Consider the following 14,857-nt stretch of genomic DNA (forward strand, 5'->3'; position numbering starts at 1 on the left):
AATAAAAGACAACGGTCAATCCTTCCAACACCGGAAAAGCAAAAAGAATGGGCTCTTCTCAGAGCCAACTCTGACGATTGCAAGCCTAAATGTAGAGGGTATCACCAAAAACAAACAACAAATCATATCACAACTTTGCCGCACACACAAATGGGACATACTGTGTATACAAGAAAGAAGGGGCAATAAGACCAGAAATAAAAGGAATGAAATTAACCGTAGAAAATCCACATCCTAAATATGGCAGCGCTGTCCTCACAAAACCTGAGATGGCCATAATATCAACTAACAGAACTACATACAATAACATAGAATTACTGACTGTCGAGTGTAGCACCTTCACCATAATGTCAGTATACAAGCCGCATGGAGAGAAGTTCAACTTGACTTTGCCGCCAAACTTCAACAACCAGAAAACACAGTTCATCTTAAGAGACTTCAACTGCCACAGCACATCATGGGGCTACAAACATACAGACGACAAGGGACATAAATTAGAGCAGTGGGCGGAAATAAATACCTTATCCCTGATTCATGATCCCAAGCTACCATGCTCATTCAGCAGCAAAATCTGGAAGCGCGAATATAACCCTGATATTTGTTTTGTAAGCGCAAACGTGGAAGACCGATGCTTAAAACTGCATATGCACCTCTTCCTAAAACACAACACTGACCTATCGGAATCCAAATATACGCTGCTTTGAGAACAACGAAAATACCATTCCGCAGACGCTTCAACTTTAAAAAAGCTAAATGGACAGAATATGCTGTGGAACTGGAAGCAGAAATAGAAAACCTACACCCAATTCCAGAAAATTATGAAACTTTCGTAGAGACCCTCCAAAAGATTTCTCGAAGACACATACCCCAAGGCTGCAGAGAGCATTTCATCCCAGGTCTCTCTGACGAATCAAAGAACATCGTGAAGGAGTACGAAATGCTTTACGAACAGGACCCCTTTAGTGAAGAAGTAGTCCAATGTGGAGAAACACTAATGGAAATGATTAGTGAATCAAGACAAAGGAAATGGGTCGAAACTATGGAAAGAATGGATATGACCCACAGTAGCAAAGTCGCTTGAAACTTAATGATGACTTTGGGACAGCTAAACAATGCTCTTCAGTAACACCCAGTCAAATTGCCCATCAGCTCCTACTAAATGGAAAACCCAACAAGAAATGTCAGAAAATAAAAATCAGCAGAATTCAGAGTCAACAGTCAAGCATGTTCGAAATACCATTTACCATGAAAGATCTTAATCATGGAATGAACTCAATGAAAAACGGGAAAGCAGCGGAAGTCGATGATATATGCGTGGAACAGATCAAACAGCTCGGACCTAGTGCCAAGCAATGGATCCTGCAGCTCTTTAATCATTGCTTAAAAATGTGTAAGATCCCAAAGATGTGGAGGAAATCAAAGGTGGTGGCGCTACTCAAACCTGGGAAAGATGCAGGTCAACCGAAGAACTACCACCCAATAGCACTCCTGTGCCATCTGTACAAACTGTATGAACGAATAATCCTAAACCACATAGCAAATATCACAGACCAAAAGCTCATTCCCCAAAAGGCTGGATTCAGACCGGGAAATCATGCACCAGTCAAATCCTAGCACTCACAGAACACATAGAGGAAGGGTTTGAAAACAAACAAATAACAGGTGTAGCATTGGTGGACTTAAGTTCAGCATACGACACCGTCAACCACAGAAAGCTCATGGAAAAACTGTACTGTACATTTAAGGATCATCAGTTCACAAAAATCATTGAATCTCTGCTGCAAAACAGACAGTTCTATGTAATGCTGGACGGAAAAAAAAAAAGCCGATGGCGTTGACAAAAGAACGGTCTCGCCCAGGGCAGTGTGCTGGCCCCCGTACTATTTAACCTATACACCAATGATCAACCAACACTGGAACGTACTACCCATTTCTTGTATGCTGATGATCTGGCCATTACAGCGCAAGGAAATAGCTTCGAGGAAGTAGAAGGGAAATTAGAAAGCTCGCTACACGTAATGTCTGAATACTATAAAGAGATCTCCCTCAAACCAAATCCACCTAAGACACAGGTTAGCGCTTTCCACCTCCGCACAAAACAGGCAAACAGGAAGCTGAACGTCACCTGGAATGACAACAAACTGGACCATACAGACAAACCAACATACCTTGGTTTCGTGCTGGACAGATTACTGACGTACAGATATCACTGTGAAAAAACCTGCCAAAAAGTTGCTGCCAGGAACAATATTTTAAGAAAACTGACGAATAGTAAATGGGGGACTAGTCCAACTGTATTACGAACAACTGTTCAAGAACTTTGCTTCTCCATGGCAGAATATGCATGCCCTGTATAGTCTCGATCCACACATGCCAAAAAAAGTCACTACAGTCCTTAATGAAACATGCAGGCTAACAACAGGATGCATGAAACCCACTCCACTTGGGAAAATATACAAAGCAGCTGGATTCTCATCTCCTGAATCCCGAAGATTTGCACACTAACATACAGAAAAATTTAAACAGATTTTCGACGAGCGCCACCCGCTGCATGGTTCTTCATGTGGACGTAGCACACTTAAATCCCGCAAGAGATTTCTTATTAGTGAATTGAACGAGCCTCCGAAGGGCTACCCTGCCTCATGAGAAATACCCAGCAGCAGTACATCAAGCTGGAAGATTTGGAGAACACTGAACCGCATCAGAACAGGCGTAGCACCAGTTAAAGCGAACCTAGTCAAATGGGGCTTCAAGGACGAAGGAGACAACAAATGTGACTGTGGTGAAGTTCAGGATATGGAAAACCTTCTACAGTGTTCCATCTGCCCCACAAGATCTACCCCTGACGAACTATGGCTCGAGAAAAGAGAAACATTAGACTTGGCCCGACATTGGACTGAAAGGCTTTGAAACAAATCTCCGGACACGAAAAAGTAAAGTAAGTCTAACATACACAGGTATTCAAAATGGTATGCTGTGAAAGAAAATCCAGTTAAATGTGCAAAATATGTGATCTGACAAAATAAATTAACTGTAATGCAAGTCTTCACAACTGTTAACAGAGACAGATTATTGGAAAATACCTTCAAAACTAATGACGAAATAATATGTTATGCCTTTCGCTGCTACGCCTGTATTATATTAAGTTGCTTCATGTCAGGTGCTACACTCACATTTACACAAGTAGTTCAATTTTAAATTTCATATGTTATGCTCATTTTAAATTGGTTCTTGTATTGCTATGCCCTGATAAGTACTATTCTCTTAAGTCTGTTTATGTCACTAAGCTTAAAAACTGCATTATTGTACAGTGCCATTTATTATTGTACAGGTGTTGATGTGTACAGAATGGCATCTTCATCTTACATTGGTCTTGGTGAAATAGATGTTTTAGTGTTGAATGAGTTATTTAGGATCTTGGAAAGTGAAGATGAACGCTATAGTTCCAATAATGTAGATGGTGATATAAGTGCTAAAGAGGAACCAGTAATTTTTCATTATGGTAACGCACATTTGCATGACAATTCATATGCTGGCAATGCAACCTGTGCCTGTGCGCCATATATATATATATATATATATATATATATATATATATATATATATATATATATATATATATATATATATATATATATATAATGGAAGGAAACATTCCACGTGGGAAAAATTATATATAAAAACAAAGATGAGGTGACTTACCGAACAAAAGCGCTGGCAGGTCGATAGACACACAAACAAACACAAACATACACACAAAATTCAAGCTTTCGCAACAAACTGTTGCCTCATCAGGAAAGAGGGAAGGAGAGGGGAAGACGAAAGGAAGTGGGTTTTAAAGGAGAGGGTAAGGAGTCATTCCAATCCCGGGAGCGGAAAGACTTACCTTAGGGGGAAAAAAGGACAGGTATACACTCGCACACACGCACATATCCATCCACACATACAGACACAAGCCTTCCCTCTTTCCTGATGAGGCAACAGTTTGTTGCGAAAGCTTGAATTTTGTGTGTATGTTTGTGTGTCTATCGACCTGCCAGCGCTTTTGTTCGGTAAGTCACCTCATCTTTGTTATATATATATATAAACAGTGAATTTCATCTGAAAGTTGATAAGTTTAGTGAAACAAGTTCTGGTTTCAAAGAGACATTCTGTTCTGTGAACAATGAATCTGAAATATTAAAAAATTTTGCATGTTTTGTTGCTCTGGAACTTACAAGTAAAACTGCTTTTAAGATGAATAGATACTTTTAGTATTTGGTTTTTCATACAGGTCCAGCATTGTCTAGGGTACAAAAATGAAAAGACACAAATTCTAAAGAAATTTACTTGTTTTTAGCACTAACCTTGCTAATTGCTAGGAATAGAGAACTAAGCGTGAATGACTGTTTGTCTACTGATAAATTGCTGCAAACTCCAGTATTTAGTGAACAATTCTGAGAGACCACTATTTATTGTTACTTAGATTGCTACACTTCTGTGATAATGATAAGCCCGAACCAAATAACAGACTACAAGATACCATCTTACTTCTGGAGATATTGAAGCAAATATGTTTTTTTTTTTTTGTTTTGGAACCATATACTTTTTATAACTGCATTCGATAGTTCTTGAGAAGACAATTACAATTCGTTAATGTTGATGTTGAAATCTGTTGTAAAAAAAATTGAGAAATGTCCTAAATTGTGAGACCACGGTGGCTGGAAATGGAATTTGCGGTACAAACACAACCAAGCAGGCACCTTGCACCAGGCTCCTTAGCTGTATACTGTAAGGTAGGCATGCACTATGAGGATGAATCTTTGTTTCCCCTTGAACAAACGTAGACCTAAATGCAGGTTCACCTAGGAATGTTGTATATGGGAATACGACATAGGCTATAATCTAGCGCATCAAAAAGGGCTTAGGAAAACTACTTCACATTTGTGTATCCTCACAGGTTTACACGAGCTGAAACAGAGAAATCAACTCTTCATTATTAAAGGATAAAGAGGTGTTTAACACTGCAAAAAGCAACTACTGTATTAAATTCTAAATGTGAGGAAGAAGATTTGACCTATCTTTTCCTGTATGTGACTGTGTGCGTCTTGAAGGTAACATACATGCTGTCGGACAACTGTCTCTACCTACGCTGCTCTAAATACATCACATGTGATGAATTCATTGAACTAAATATTTTACTCAAAATACTTTCATGACCACCCATACACCGCAAAATAAATATTTTTCTTAACAAAATGATGGTTCACGCTCAATGAATGAATGTGCTGACAGTGTTATCAGCTACGTGCCGTGCACGCAGTCAACTTACTTGACATTGTAATGAAATTTCATACACATGTAAATGTGATAAATAATTTACTAACACTGATTTGGTAAACACTCAAATTACATAACAAATTTTGTCTTAAAAAAAATTACCTCTACAGGGAGGAAAAGAATAAATAACTTTATTCTTTACTGAAGCACCTGTTCAAACTGTTATCATGGACTGGAAGGCACATTTACAATTGGCATTCAAAAGAAGAGTGAACAGATATAATTACAGTGGATGATATGGTAGATTATGCACTGGCGATTTGATGAAACATATTGTCTGGCGTAGTTGGAGTTCTGTCACAGACTGCATCTCTAAGTGCTCCTCAAAGAAAGAAAAACCCAAGAGGAGTCAAATCGGGGGACCTCGCAGGCCATTAGACAACAGAATTTCGTCCTAGCCAATGTCCAGGAAAGTTCTCATTTAGTATCTGCGGTGCAATATGGGACGAGTGAGCTGGACAACCATCTTATTGCAGCCACATACACTACCGAATATCCAGCGGTAGCTCTGCTAGAACGAGCAGCAGAAGGTTCGTCAGAAAACGTGCGGTCTAATGTCCGTTTAGAATGCCCGAGATGAAATAAGATCCCACAATCTAATTTCCTATGACAATGCACCACATGTTTATGCTCCATGCCTGCTGATGTTGCACCTGACGAAGCCGGTGTGGATTTTTAGCTGTCCAGCAGAGTGTGTTATGTGAGTTTACATTAGTGTGGGTAGTAAACATTGCTTAATCAGTAAAGAGCACACACTGGAAAAAACAGACAGTTGTCTCTCAGCTGCTGAAGGGCAAACTGACAAAATTCTGTATGTAATAGAGTGCCTGATGAGGTAACAGATGATAGGGATAGAAATTCTCTCGATGCAGGATGCAAAATACACTCACCTGGCTGATTCCTCATTCCTTGGCAATACATCTTGTACAATAGTGCCGATTCATTAGCGTCATAGCAAGAACAGCTTCTTTGTGTTCTCTGAGAGCTGTAGTCTCCTTTCTTGTCCTCTTTTTGACATTCAAGCAGCCTGTCCGCACTGGCATCTCAATAATTTGTGCAATTGTCTGCCGCATCAGAAATTGGTGATCTGGATAGATAGCCCTATATCACTGTAATGTTTTCTATGGCATTTCTTTGAAATTCACAAAATAAAAGTGGTATATCTAACTTCTCCTCACTGATGTACACGTTTGCATGCAATGAATGCTGAAGCAGAAATGAGCACTCTGTTATGCAGACAAAAAGTAAAGCAGGCAAAAGTGTTGACCTTCTGACACACCGTAGCATGAGAGCTTTATCTGGCAGTGTTTGCACCTCTAATGTCAATTCCGGCAGCCACCGTGCTCTCAAATTATGACATTTCTTGAATTTTTATGACAGATTTCGATGTAACTATTAACAAACCTTATATCACTGCAATTGTCTTTCTAAGAGCTATTGAATACAGTTATAAAAAGTACACTGTTCCATCCAGTTCTTTTTTCCCAAAAAAAAGTTCAAGGGTACTTCGACATTGGATATAATGCAGTGAAAATTGCTTATAACTGAAGCATAGGATACCACCCATCTGCTTTTAGCCATGACGTCATCAACATCATCATGTAGCGGGAGCGCAGAGACATCTATCGGTAGCTCGGCATTTGAGCGTACGCATATCCGTTTAGCACTACCATCGCCCACTATTAGCGGGCGTGCGAGGGCACTACATGCTTGTTGAACTGGTTGCCAGCGATTCAGCTGTCGAGAACAGTTGCCGCAGCTTCGAAATGCTTGAAACAGTCAATGACGTCGCTTTTCCCACCTAAAACTGCACTGGTATCGTTCGTATTGCAATTACCAACACGAAAAAATGAAATAAAAAATTTACGTCCGTGAAATAAATCTTTGGCACTCTTCCAAGTTCTCAACATCATAAAAAAATTATTTTGTCGACGAAAAAGTTTAGGCGTACGCATCCCCCAGCGTTCCCCCAGAAAAACAGCACTGGTTCCATCAAAAAAAAAAATGTACTTGCTTCAATATTTTCGTTGATACCTGTGCCAGAAACATTAACACATGTCACTCGACACACTAACATCTGCTGAAAACTGCATTTCGATATGTATAACCATTAACAAAATGGGTGTTTTAGATGACTAACCATGTGTGTGTGTGTGTGTGTGTGTGTGTGTGTGTGTGTGTGTGTGTGTGTGTGTGTGTGTGTGCGCGCGCGCGTGTGTGTGTGTGCGCGCCAATTTTCTACAAACGCTCAAATGTTTGAGGATGAACACACTTATTTTAATCAGTTTATCAAGGATAATGGGGCCTTTATGAAGTGATATTCATTTACAGAAGAGTAACAAAACAACTTGACCATATTCAGCATATATTAAATTGTAAAAAGTCATGCTGCAGAAAATCCAATATTAATACAGCTTTTTAGTTCTGAGATGAATTCAAATTACTGTATCCACATGAATGAGAGTTTATACGTTCTTTCTAGCCATATTATTCATTAAAATGTATTTAAGACCGGATGTAACAATCTTTGCACTATATGTAAGCACTTCTTAGTTTCAAACCTTCTTGTAGATCAACAACTTCTCTATGATTACCCACAAATTGATGCTCCCCACATTCAGTGATGTATTTTTCTAGTCACTTTATGCAATACTTTGTTCATCATATGTTTAACCATAATGTAAACAAACGCATGCTCAGCAAGCTCAGTGTTTGCTTGTAGGGTGCAGTGTACCTATACCAGATGATGTCACAACACCAGAAATAGGACCTACTTATGAATCAGTTATTTCATTGTAATTTTAGTATGAATGACACAATGAAGCACTTTAAAACATGGAGAGTCTTCACTGTTATTGCCAATCAAAATTTTAACTGTTCAATTTGTGTAGTTTTTGTTTCAAATCTCACTGCATAATCAATTCGTCTGTCCAGTTAGGTGTCCTTATGCAGCCATGTCCTCCGTATATACTATAAAAATTTGTTAATTTCCTTTATATTCTGCACAGAAAAAGGCATGGAAGGCCATTTTTCACAAAAATCTGTTTCTACTCAAGTTTCTGTGTTGACTGTTTTACGTGCATGGGAAGATAGAAAAGAACACAGGTAAACTATAGATTCTTGAAATCTCAACAGTATGCTCTTACGCAATACTTTCATGGAGTGGATCCTAGCAATGAGAAGGGCAGCACACTTTGAAGTCAAATGCAACACAAAGGTGATGTGCGACCTGCAGTAAAAACATATAATAATCATATGCAACTGTACTCAGCAAGGTGTTATTTATGTTCCACAGGAAAGAGACTCCAATGTGGAGTAATGTTACTTCTGTGATAAACTTATGATGAATGGCGTATAATACTCTTGTGTCTTTGCTATTACAGTATCTACGTCCTCATTTTTTTCACTCCTAATTTGTTTTTATAAGTAAATATTACTATTTTTCACTTCTCCAGTGAGCTACATCTCTTCTTGTCCTTCATGAAATATATGATAGAATACAAAAACCTTTTTTTAAAATTGTATTTATAATTTACTGTAAATCTGCTGAGTGAATGGATCAGTCTTTCAGATACAACTTCTCACTATCACACTTAATTATAAAGTGCACTTGACTCAAAGACATATAAATGTTTTATAAATCTTATTTTGTATTACAGATTTAGAAGAATCACAAACAAGACATCACAGTCAGAATAAAGCATACTCATGATATCACATCATCATCATCATCATCATCATCATCATCATCATCAGACACATATATTTATAAACATGAATATATTTATGCCACTTAATGGTGACATACATTATGTATTTATCAGAAAATCATACAAAATGTCAAAACATACCAGATGTAAGCACTGGTCAAGTAGTAGTTTTGACTACATGAAATTCTGAGCTTCAACACTTAACTGGCTGTGAATATCTGCTTCCTCCTTCGAGAATGATTGCATGCAACAAGAAAGTTGCAAAAAACTTCATCTGACAGTGAAGAGACAATATAATGTATGATACATTGAAATATTTGGTGATCCTCAAAGTGACCAGAATAAATGCATTCCTTTAAATATTCATATTTCTGAAAGACTGCAGAAGCAAATGTTTCAGGGAAGTAAGCACACTGTGGAGTGTGTACATGCAATGTAATAACTACTGCTTCCTAAGAACTATCACTCACAAGTCATGCAAAATCTGTGTTCCAAACATGGACAAGACCAATACTGTCTTATGTTGGGTGAGTTACACAATGCCTGTTAATTACCCATGCTGTGATACAGGGATAACCAAACTTGTGCAATGATTACAACATTTACATGGTACTTTTTAGAAATATAAATTATTTTTTATAAAAAGTCAAAGACTGTGTGTGTGTGTGTGTGTGTGTGTGTGTGTGTGTGTAGAGAGACAAGCGGAAAAATACAGAGCAAATATGATAGTAAAAAATTACAATGTGAAAGGATTCATGCAAAGCAGACAGTTTAACAACCAAATTACATGCTCAAAAACTAATGCGGAAAATATCACAGCTCACAGCAGCACTGCTCAGAAACAGAGATACTACAGTCTATTTTTACTATCATCAGATTGAGGGATTAATAATGATGAATAAAAAGGCCCTTCTGATTAACATTGCAACTTCAAGAATGTACATAGTAACTACAGCTTGGTAACATACAGTATTTTGTACAAGAATAATACATATGGTATACAAACACAAAAGGAAATAAAATTAGGGCCAAGATACTTTTTTCTAGCAGTGCTGTAACACAAGAGCTACCCAATTTTGCCATTGAATGGAAAGTCTGGTGTAGAACACACATCATCAGTGAAGTATAGATAACTACTCATCACACAGTTGACATGTTCAGTGGGCAACAGGCACATAAACAACATATAAATTTCTGTCAAGCCTTCAGGAAGTGTCTTCCGTCACATATCTCTCTCTCTCTCTCTCTCTCTCTCTCTCTCTCTCTCTCACACACACACACACACACACACACACACACACACACACACACACAAAAATTAGGTATGGCAGCCAACTAGTTATCATCCCAAATGAAAACCCACCGACAAACTGTGGCCAAGAGTGAAGTTGACCATCCAGTGGCAACCCACTGAGCACAACATTCTCAATTTCAATGGATGCTTCACAACTCATGTCTCCCACTTTTGAGTGCCACCGACAGGATGGGTTCACCTGTGCTACACTTCAACCCTTCCCACTAACCCATCTTTCCCCTTCCCCACTCCTTGTTCTTCTTATCCACTCTGCCAGCAGGTTTGCAAAACAGGGTCAATGTAGCTGGCCAAGACAAGGTAGTTGTGATATTGTGTGTGCTTGCTTTGTCCAACGACATTGTCCGAACACTAGGTAACAATTTGAATCTTGCTCTTGTGCCTAATGACTGCTCAATTCTCCTTTTATTTACCTAATGTGATCTAAAAACAGTTTACAAAAATGTACAAAGATTATGTTCTCAATTTTTTATTCATTGTAATGAGCCAACTGTCTGTACTGAATAAAAAGTTATGTTTCAGCTGCTGCTGACAGTCAGGATTTCACAAAGACATTATTGTGCCATTGACAGTTTTAGCATTCATACAATTCATGTTGGCTTAAAGAACCAATATCTCAATTTATTTATTTATTTAGTTTTCTGTTGCAGTTGCATATACTCTTCAATGGTAACTAGTTTTAAATGGTTGCATTCACTTTCAAACCATTACCTGCATCTGTGACATTTGACTGTAGTGGAACTCCCAGGGAACATTCAAAAGACTTGTTCATGTACTAGGCCAGTATTTTTCATATTTTAGTTTTGTACCTGCAATATGGTGGCAAGACAACAAAGAGTGTAAAGAGGTTGCTTCAATATGAGTTGGATTCTTGATCATCTTTTTGACTTTGGCAAAAAAGGAGCAATGAGACTTATTTTCATAGTAGCTGAAGTTTGATTTATTCAGCACTAACTGTGTGTTTTGTACAACACCACTAGCATATCTAGTTTGTCGTTTGAGCATTTAGAACATGACTACTCACAATTTAAGGTTGCTTTATAAACCATTTCCAGATTTACAGTGAAAGATGGACAAGAAGTACTGTCCTGAAAAGATTTGTTGTATAAAAAGGAAAATTCCATTCAGAAATTTATTAAAATCACAAAGAGACACTGTTCAGCTGCTGAGTGTGCTCTACAGAATGACTCCACAGACCTGAGTGTCTGGTACACCACATGGGCTGTTTGGATCCTCCCACTCAGTGCTTCATTTACTGACCTATAGAGATAGGAATTCACTCTCCTACATATCATTGCATCCCACCATCTGCTTGGACCTAACCCCCATTTACAATGCCCCCTTTTTTTCAATGTTACAGTGTAATTATTTATTTAATTCCTTATTTCTAATTTTATCTGGAACCCCTACATTTTTCACTTTACCACCTATTCATAATTGCACTGTTAAGCCCTTTATTTCCACAGGGGGAAAAAAGGTTATTGTACCCTATCAGACACACAATCAATATTAATGGTAACAAAACTTTTTCATTATTCTAAATCTGCAAGTTCACTGTTTTCAGTTAAACTGAAGTCTACGAGATGTAGATACTTGCACTGCAGGCTTACTTTTGGACATCCAACATTAGACTATTAGCAAAAACAACATTTTGTGAAACAGGATGGTTGACAAGTGCTCAACTTCAATAGGTGAAATATTTAGTACTGCTGTCATCACAACTGGTGGGTCCCTCTCAATAAGGGGTCTGAGTGACATGCTCTTCTTTTCTAACCTTCCCCAATACATCCCTCTCCCCTCCCTGAAGAAGGAGCTAATAGTTACTGAAGCTAGAACAGAGTGCTTGCTTTTATGTGTGAATTGGCAGTATTAAATATTTACTTCCTGAAGATAAATGCTAGTCACTAATGCTGGCTCACAAAACGTTTTGGCTTTCTCAAGGGAATTTTCCTTGATACACACTATACCATTTCTGGGGTGTTAAGACTTCAACATACGCAGGATTCAGCCACACATTTGATGAGTATGTCTTCTTTATCTAATACCTATAAATTATGTTTTATCCTTCTAATGCAGGGACAGTAGCACACGCTGTGTCAGAGGTCCATTTGCTTGCGAAAGTGAGGAATGTGTGTATTCAGTGAAATACACTTGAATCGTAAACAAAAGTCTACGAACTTAATAAAAACAGAGAGCGGGGGGAATCATGAAAAGCCTCCCTGCAATGGAAAATGCTGAATGAAAGTAACAACTAATCACATTAATCACCTGTTAACACAACATCATTATACAAATCTGAAAATAACAGAGACCATCCAGTTTAAAGAAATGGTAACATAAATTAGAAAATCACTTTTTATAACAGCATTTCAATCAGTTTAAGAAAATATGTACAGAATGGCACAGAAAAAAGTTCAATGTTAAGTTTACTACTGTGATCATTTACTGGATGCTACATTTTCCAAACTCATAACCACTTTGCTCAAACTATACGGGCCAAAACTTAAGAATAAATAGGTTTGTAGTTGGATCTGGAAACAACAGTAATGCTAAGGTGTATTTAGCTGAAAAATACTGCAAAACATGGTTGTAACAATGAGATCTACTTTGAACAGGACATGACATTCATACACAGCTGTTACTCAGATTTAAAAATTAACTAGCAATAAAATACTTACTCTCGCACCACTGGATCGACGGTGATTTGTGTAACTGACATCATTGTCATCTATACACAAATCGGAATCAGAATCCATTTGTGATCTGGAACGATTATCCTGAAAGTTAATTACTGTATTAATTTCAGAACTAGCAATTGGACAGACAAGTACATCATGGCATATGACAAAACAGTCTTTCATACTACTGTCCAATCCACAAACGATGGCGGTTTGCACATGCCGAGGCATGGACAGGGATCACATTGTTGGTGATTCCCAGTGACAGCTGCACTACATGCATGCGCGTGCTTTCCGCTTGAAGAAAGCGTGTATCCTGCAAAATTATGTCTCTCGCTTGCTTATGCAGAATTTATCACTTACCACCACCATCAGTGATGCCAACTCTCAACAAATGAAATAGAAATTCACTAAACAACTCACTGTGATCGTGTTTAATGCTTGGATTGGCGACAGCATTCACAGCAGAGTGCTCAGAACACTTACGAATGCTCGCTGGCTGTTGGAGAATGCATGATGCACAGAAACTTGACCGTCATAGTTCATGACTGAAACTACAGTACAAAGTTGTCACAATATCAATGTTGGTCTAGCCAATGAAATATATGTTAGTATTTTAACATTCTGTTTTAGTCAAAAACACTTCTGGGTGTGACTTCTGCATCAGATTATAACATGGCAGAAAATAAATGACTTCGTTGCGTTACTACCAGGGCCGGTTTGAGCTGTAAATGACGAGCCACTGCTTAGGGTGAAAGAAATGCCAATTCTGTTTGTCAGATTTAAAAATAAGTATGCAGTGAACTCAACATCTTGCAGACAAGCTGTTTAATATTTATCAATTTATAAATACTTTGAAAAGAGCACTTGTGCTAGTAACTTACCATCATGTCACTAGAGGGCACAGCAGTACTTCCTTGTCACATTCTGTGCCTACAACAGTTGCTGAAATGTAAAGAAGTCTTACCCTTCTGTCCTAAGTGAAAACAGGTCACAATAAGTTTCAACTGGATCTTTTGCATGTTCATTGTTGTTAAATATCACTGTTACGGCATTACTATGGTTTATGTATTTGTAGAAGTTCCTTGCAGAATACATAGCTTTAAATTTTTGTTTTCGGTTATTGGAAGAAAGGGTACTCAACCAAGAAAGCAAGGAATGTTGTCAGCCCAAAAAATGCATGTGAATAGGGCAACTGCAAGAAAACTGTTCACTGGCCAAAAAACAGTGGGAAACATTTTTAAAAAGCAGATATATTATAGAAAATCAAGTTTGCAGTGAAGATGTGGATGCAGTTCCCTTACTACATAGGTCAACAATAATGCTAGCACAGAGACAGTAAAACGAGTTCACATAAAATTGCTTCCAAAATTGATTTTTATTTTAAGGAGAGTATTTCATATCAAACAGTGCTTAGACATCCTTCAGAGATGAATGTTAAAAAGGTAACTCCCAAGTAGAAACCTATGATGACTGATAAACACATCAGAGATAGGATTTGGTTTGTAAACATCTATGAAGAGTGAACTGTGAAAGACTCAGACACGGTAATTTTTTCTGATTTACAGTAGTTTAATGTGTATAGTGTTTATGCTGGCTGGAAACTCTGGATTGAGACAGGAGAGGAACTGAATGATGAGTGTGTTATTCAAACCTAAAAGTTCTCAAAGTGTAAAGGTGGGACATGCCTTTTGTTCCATTGGGGTTGGAAGGATAATAATATATACAGGTGTAGGCAATGGTATGACACAATATACAATCACTGAAAAGGAAGTAATGAAGAAAGCTAAGGACCATTCGAATGGGGCCAACCCAGTTGCCACTGATGAAGGGCTACA

The 14,857-nt window shown here is 38.0% G+C and overlaps 1 protein-coding gene across 5 annotated transcripts in view; it reads right to left on the minus strand.

Annotated features, from left to right (window-relative positions):
- LOC126475464 (sodium/hydrogen exchanger 7) overlaps positions 1-14,857 on the minus strand; it is a 172,482-nt gene that overhangs the window by 103,040 nt on the left and 54,585 nt on the right. For 4 of the 5 annotated variants that reach the window (XR_007586737.1, XM_050103351.1, XM_050103359.1 and 1 more), the window contains one exon: positions 13,020-13,118. Coding sequence is in view for 4 of the 5 variants with exons in the window: in XM_050103351.1 (XP_049959308.1) it covers positions 13,020-13,118 (99 nt within the window). In the remaining variant the exon portion in view is untranslated. Of the gene's footprint in view, positions 1-9,188; positions 9,258-13,019; positions 13,119-14,857 lie in introns of those variants that run through there. The other variant, XM_050103367.1, reaches the window with a different exon arrangement.

This window comes from Schistocerca serialis, chromosome 1 (assembly GCF_023864345.2).
Source record: "Schistocerca serialis cubense isolate TAMUIC-IGC-003099 chromosome 1, iqSchSeri2.2, whole genome shotgun sequence".
NCBI classification, from domain to species: Eukaryota; Metazoa; Arthropoda; class Insecta; order Orthoptera; family Acrididae; genus Schistocerca; species Schistocerca serialis.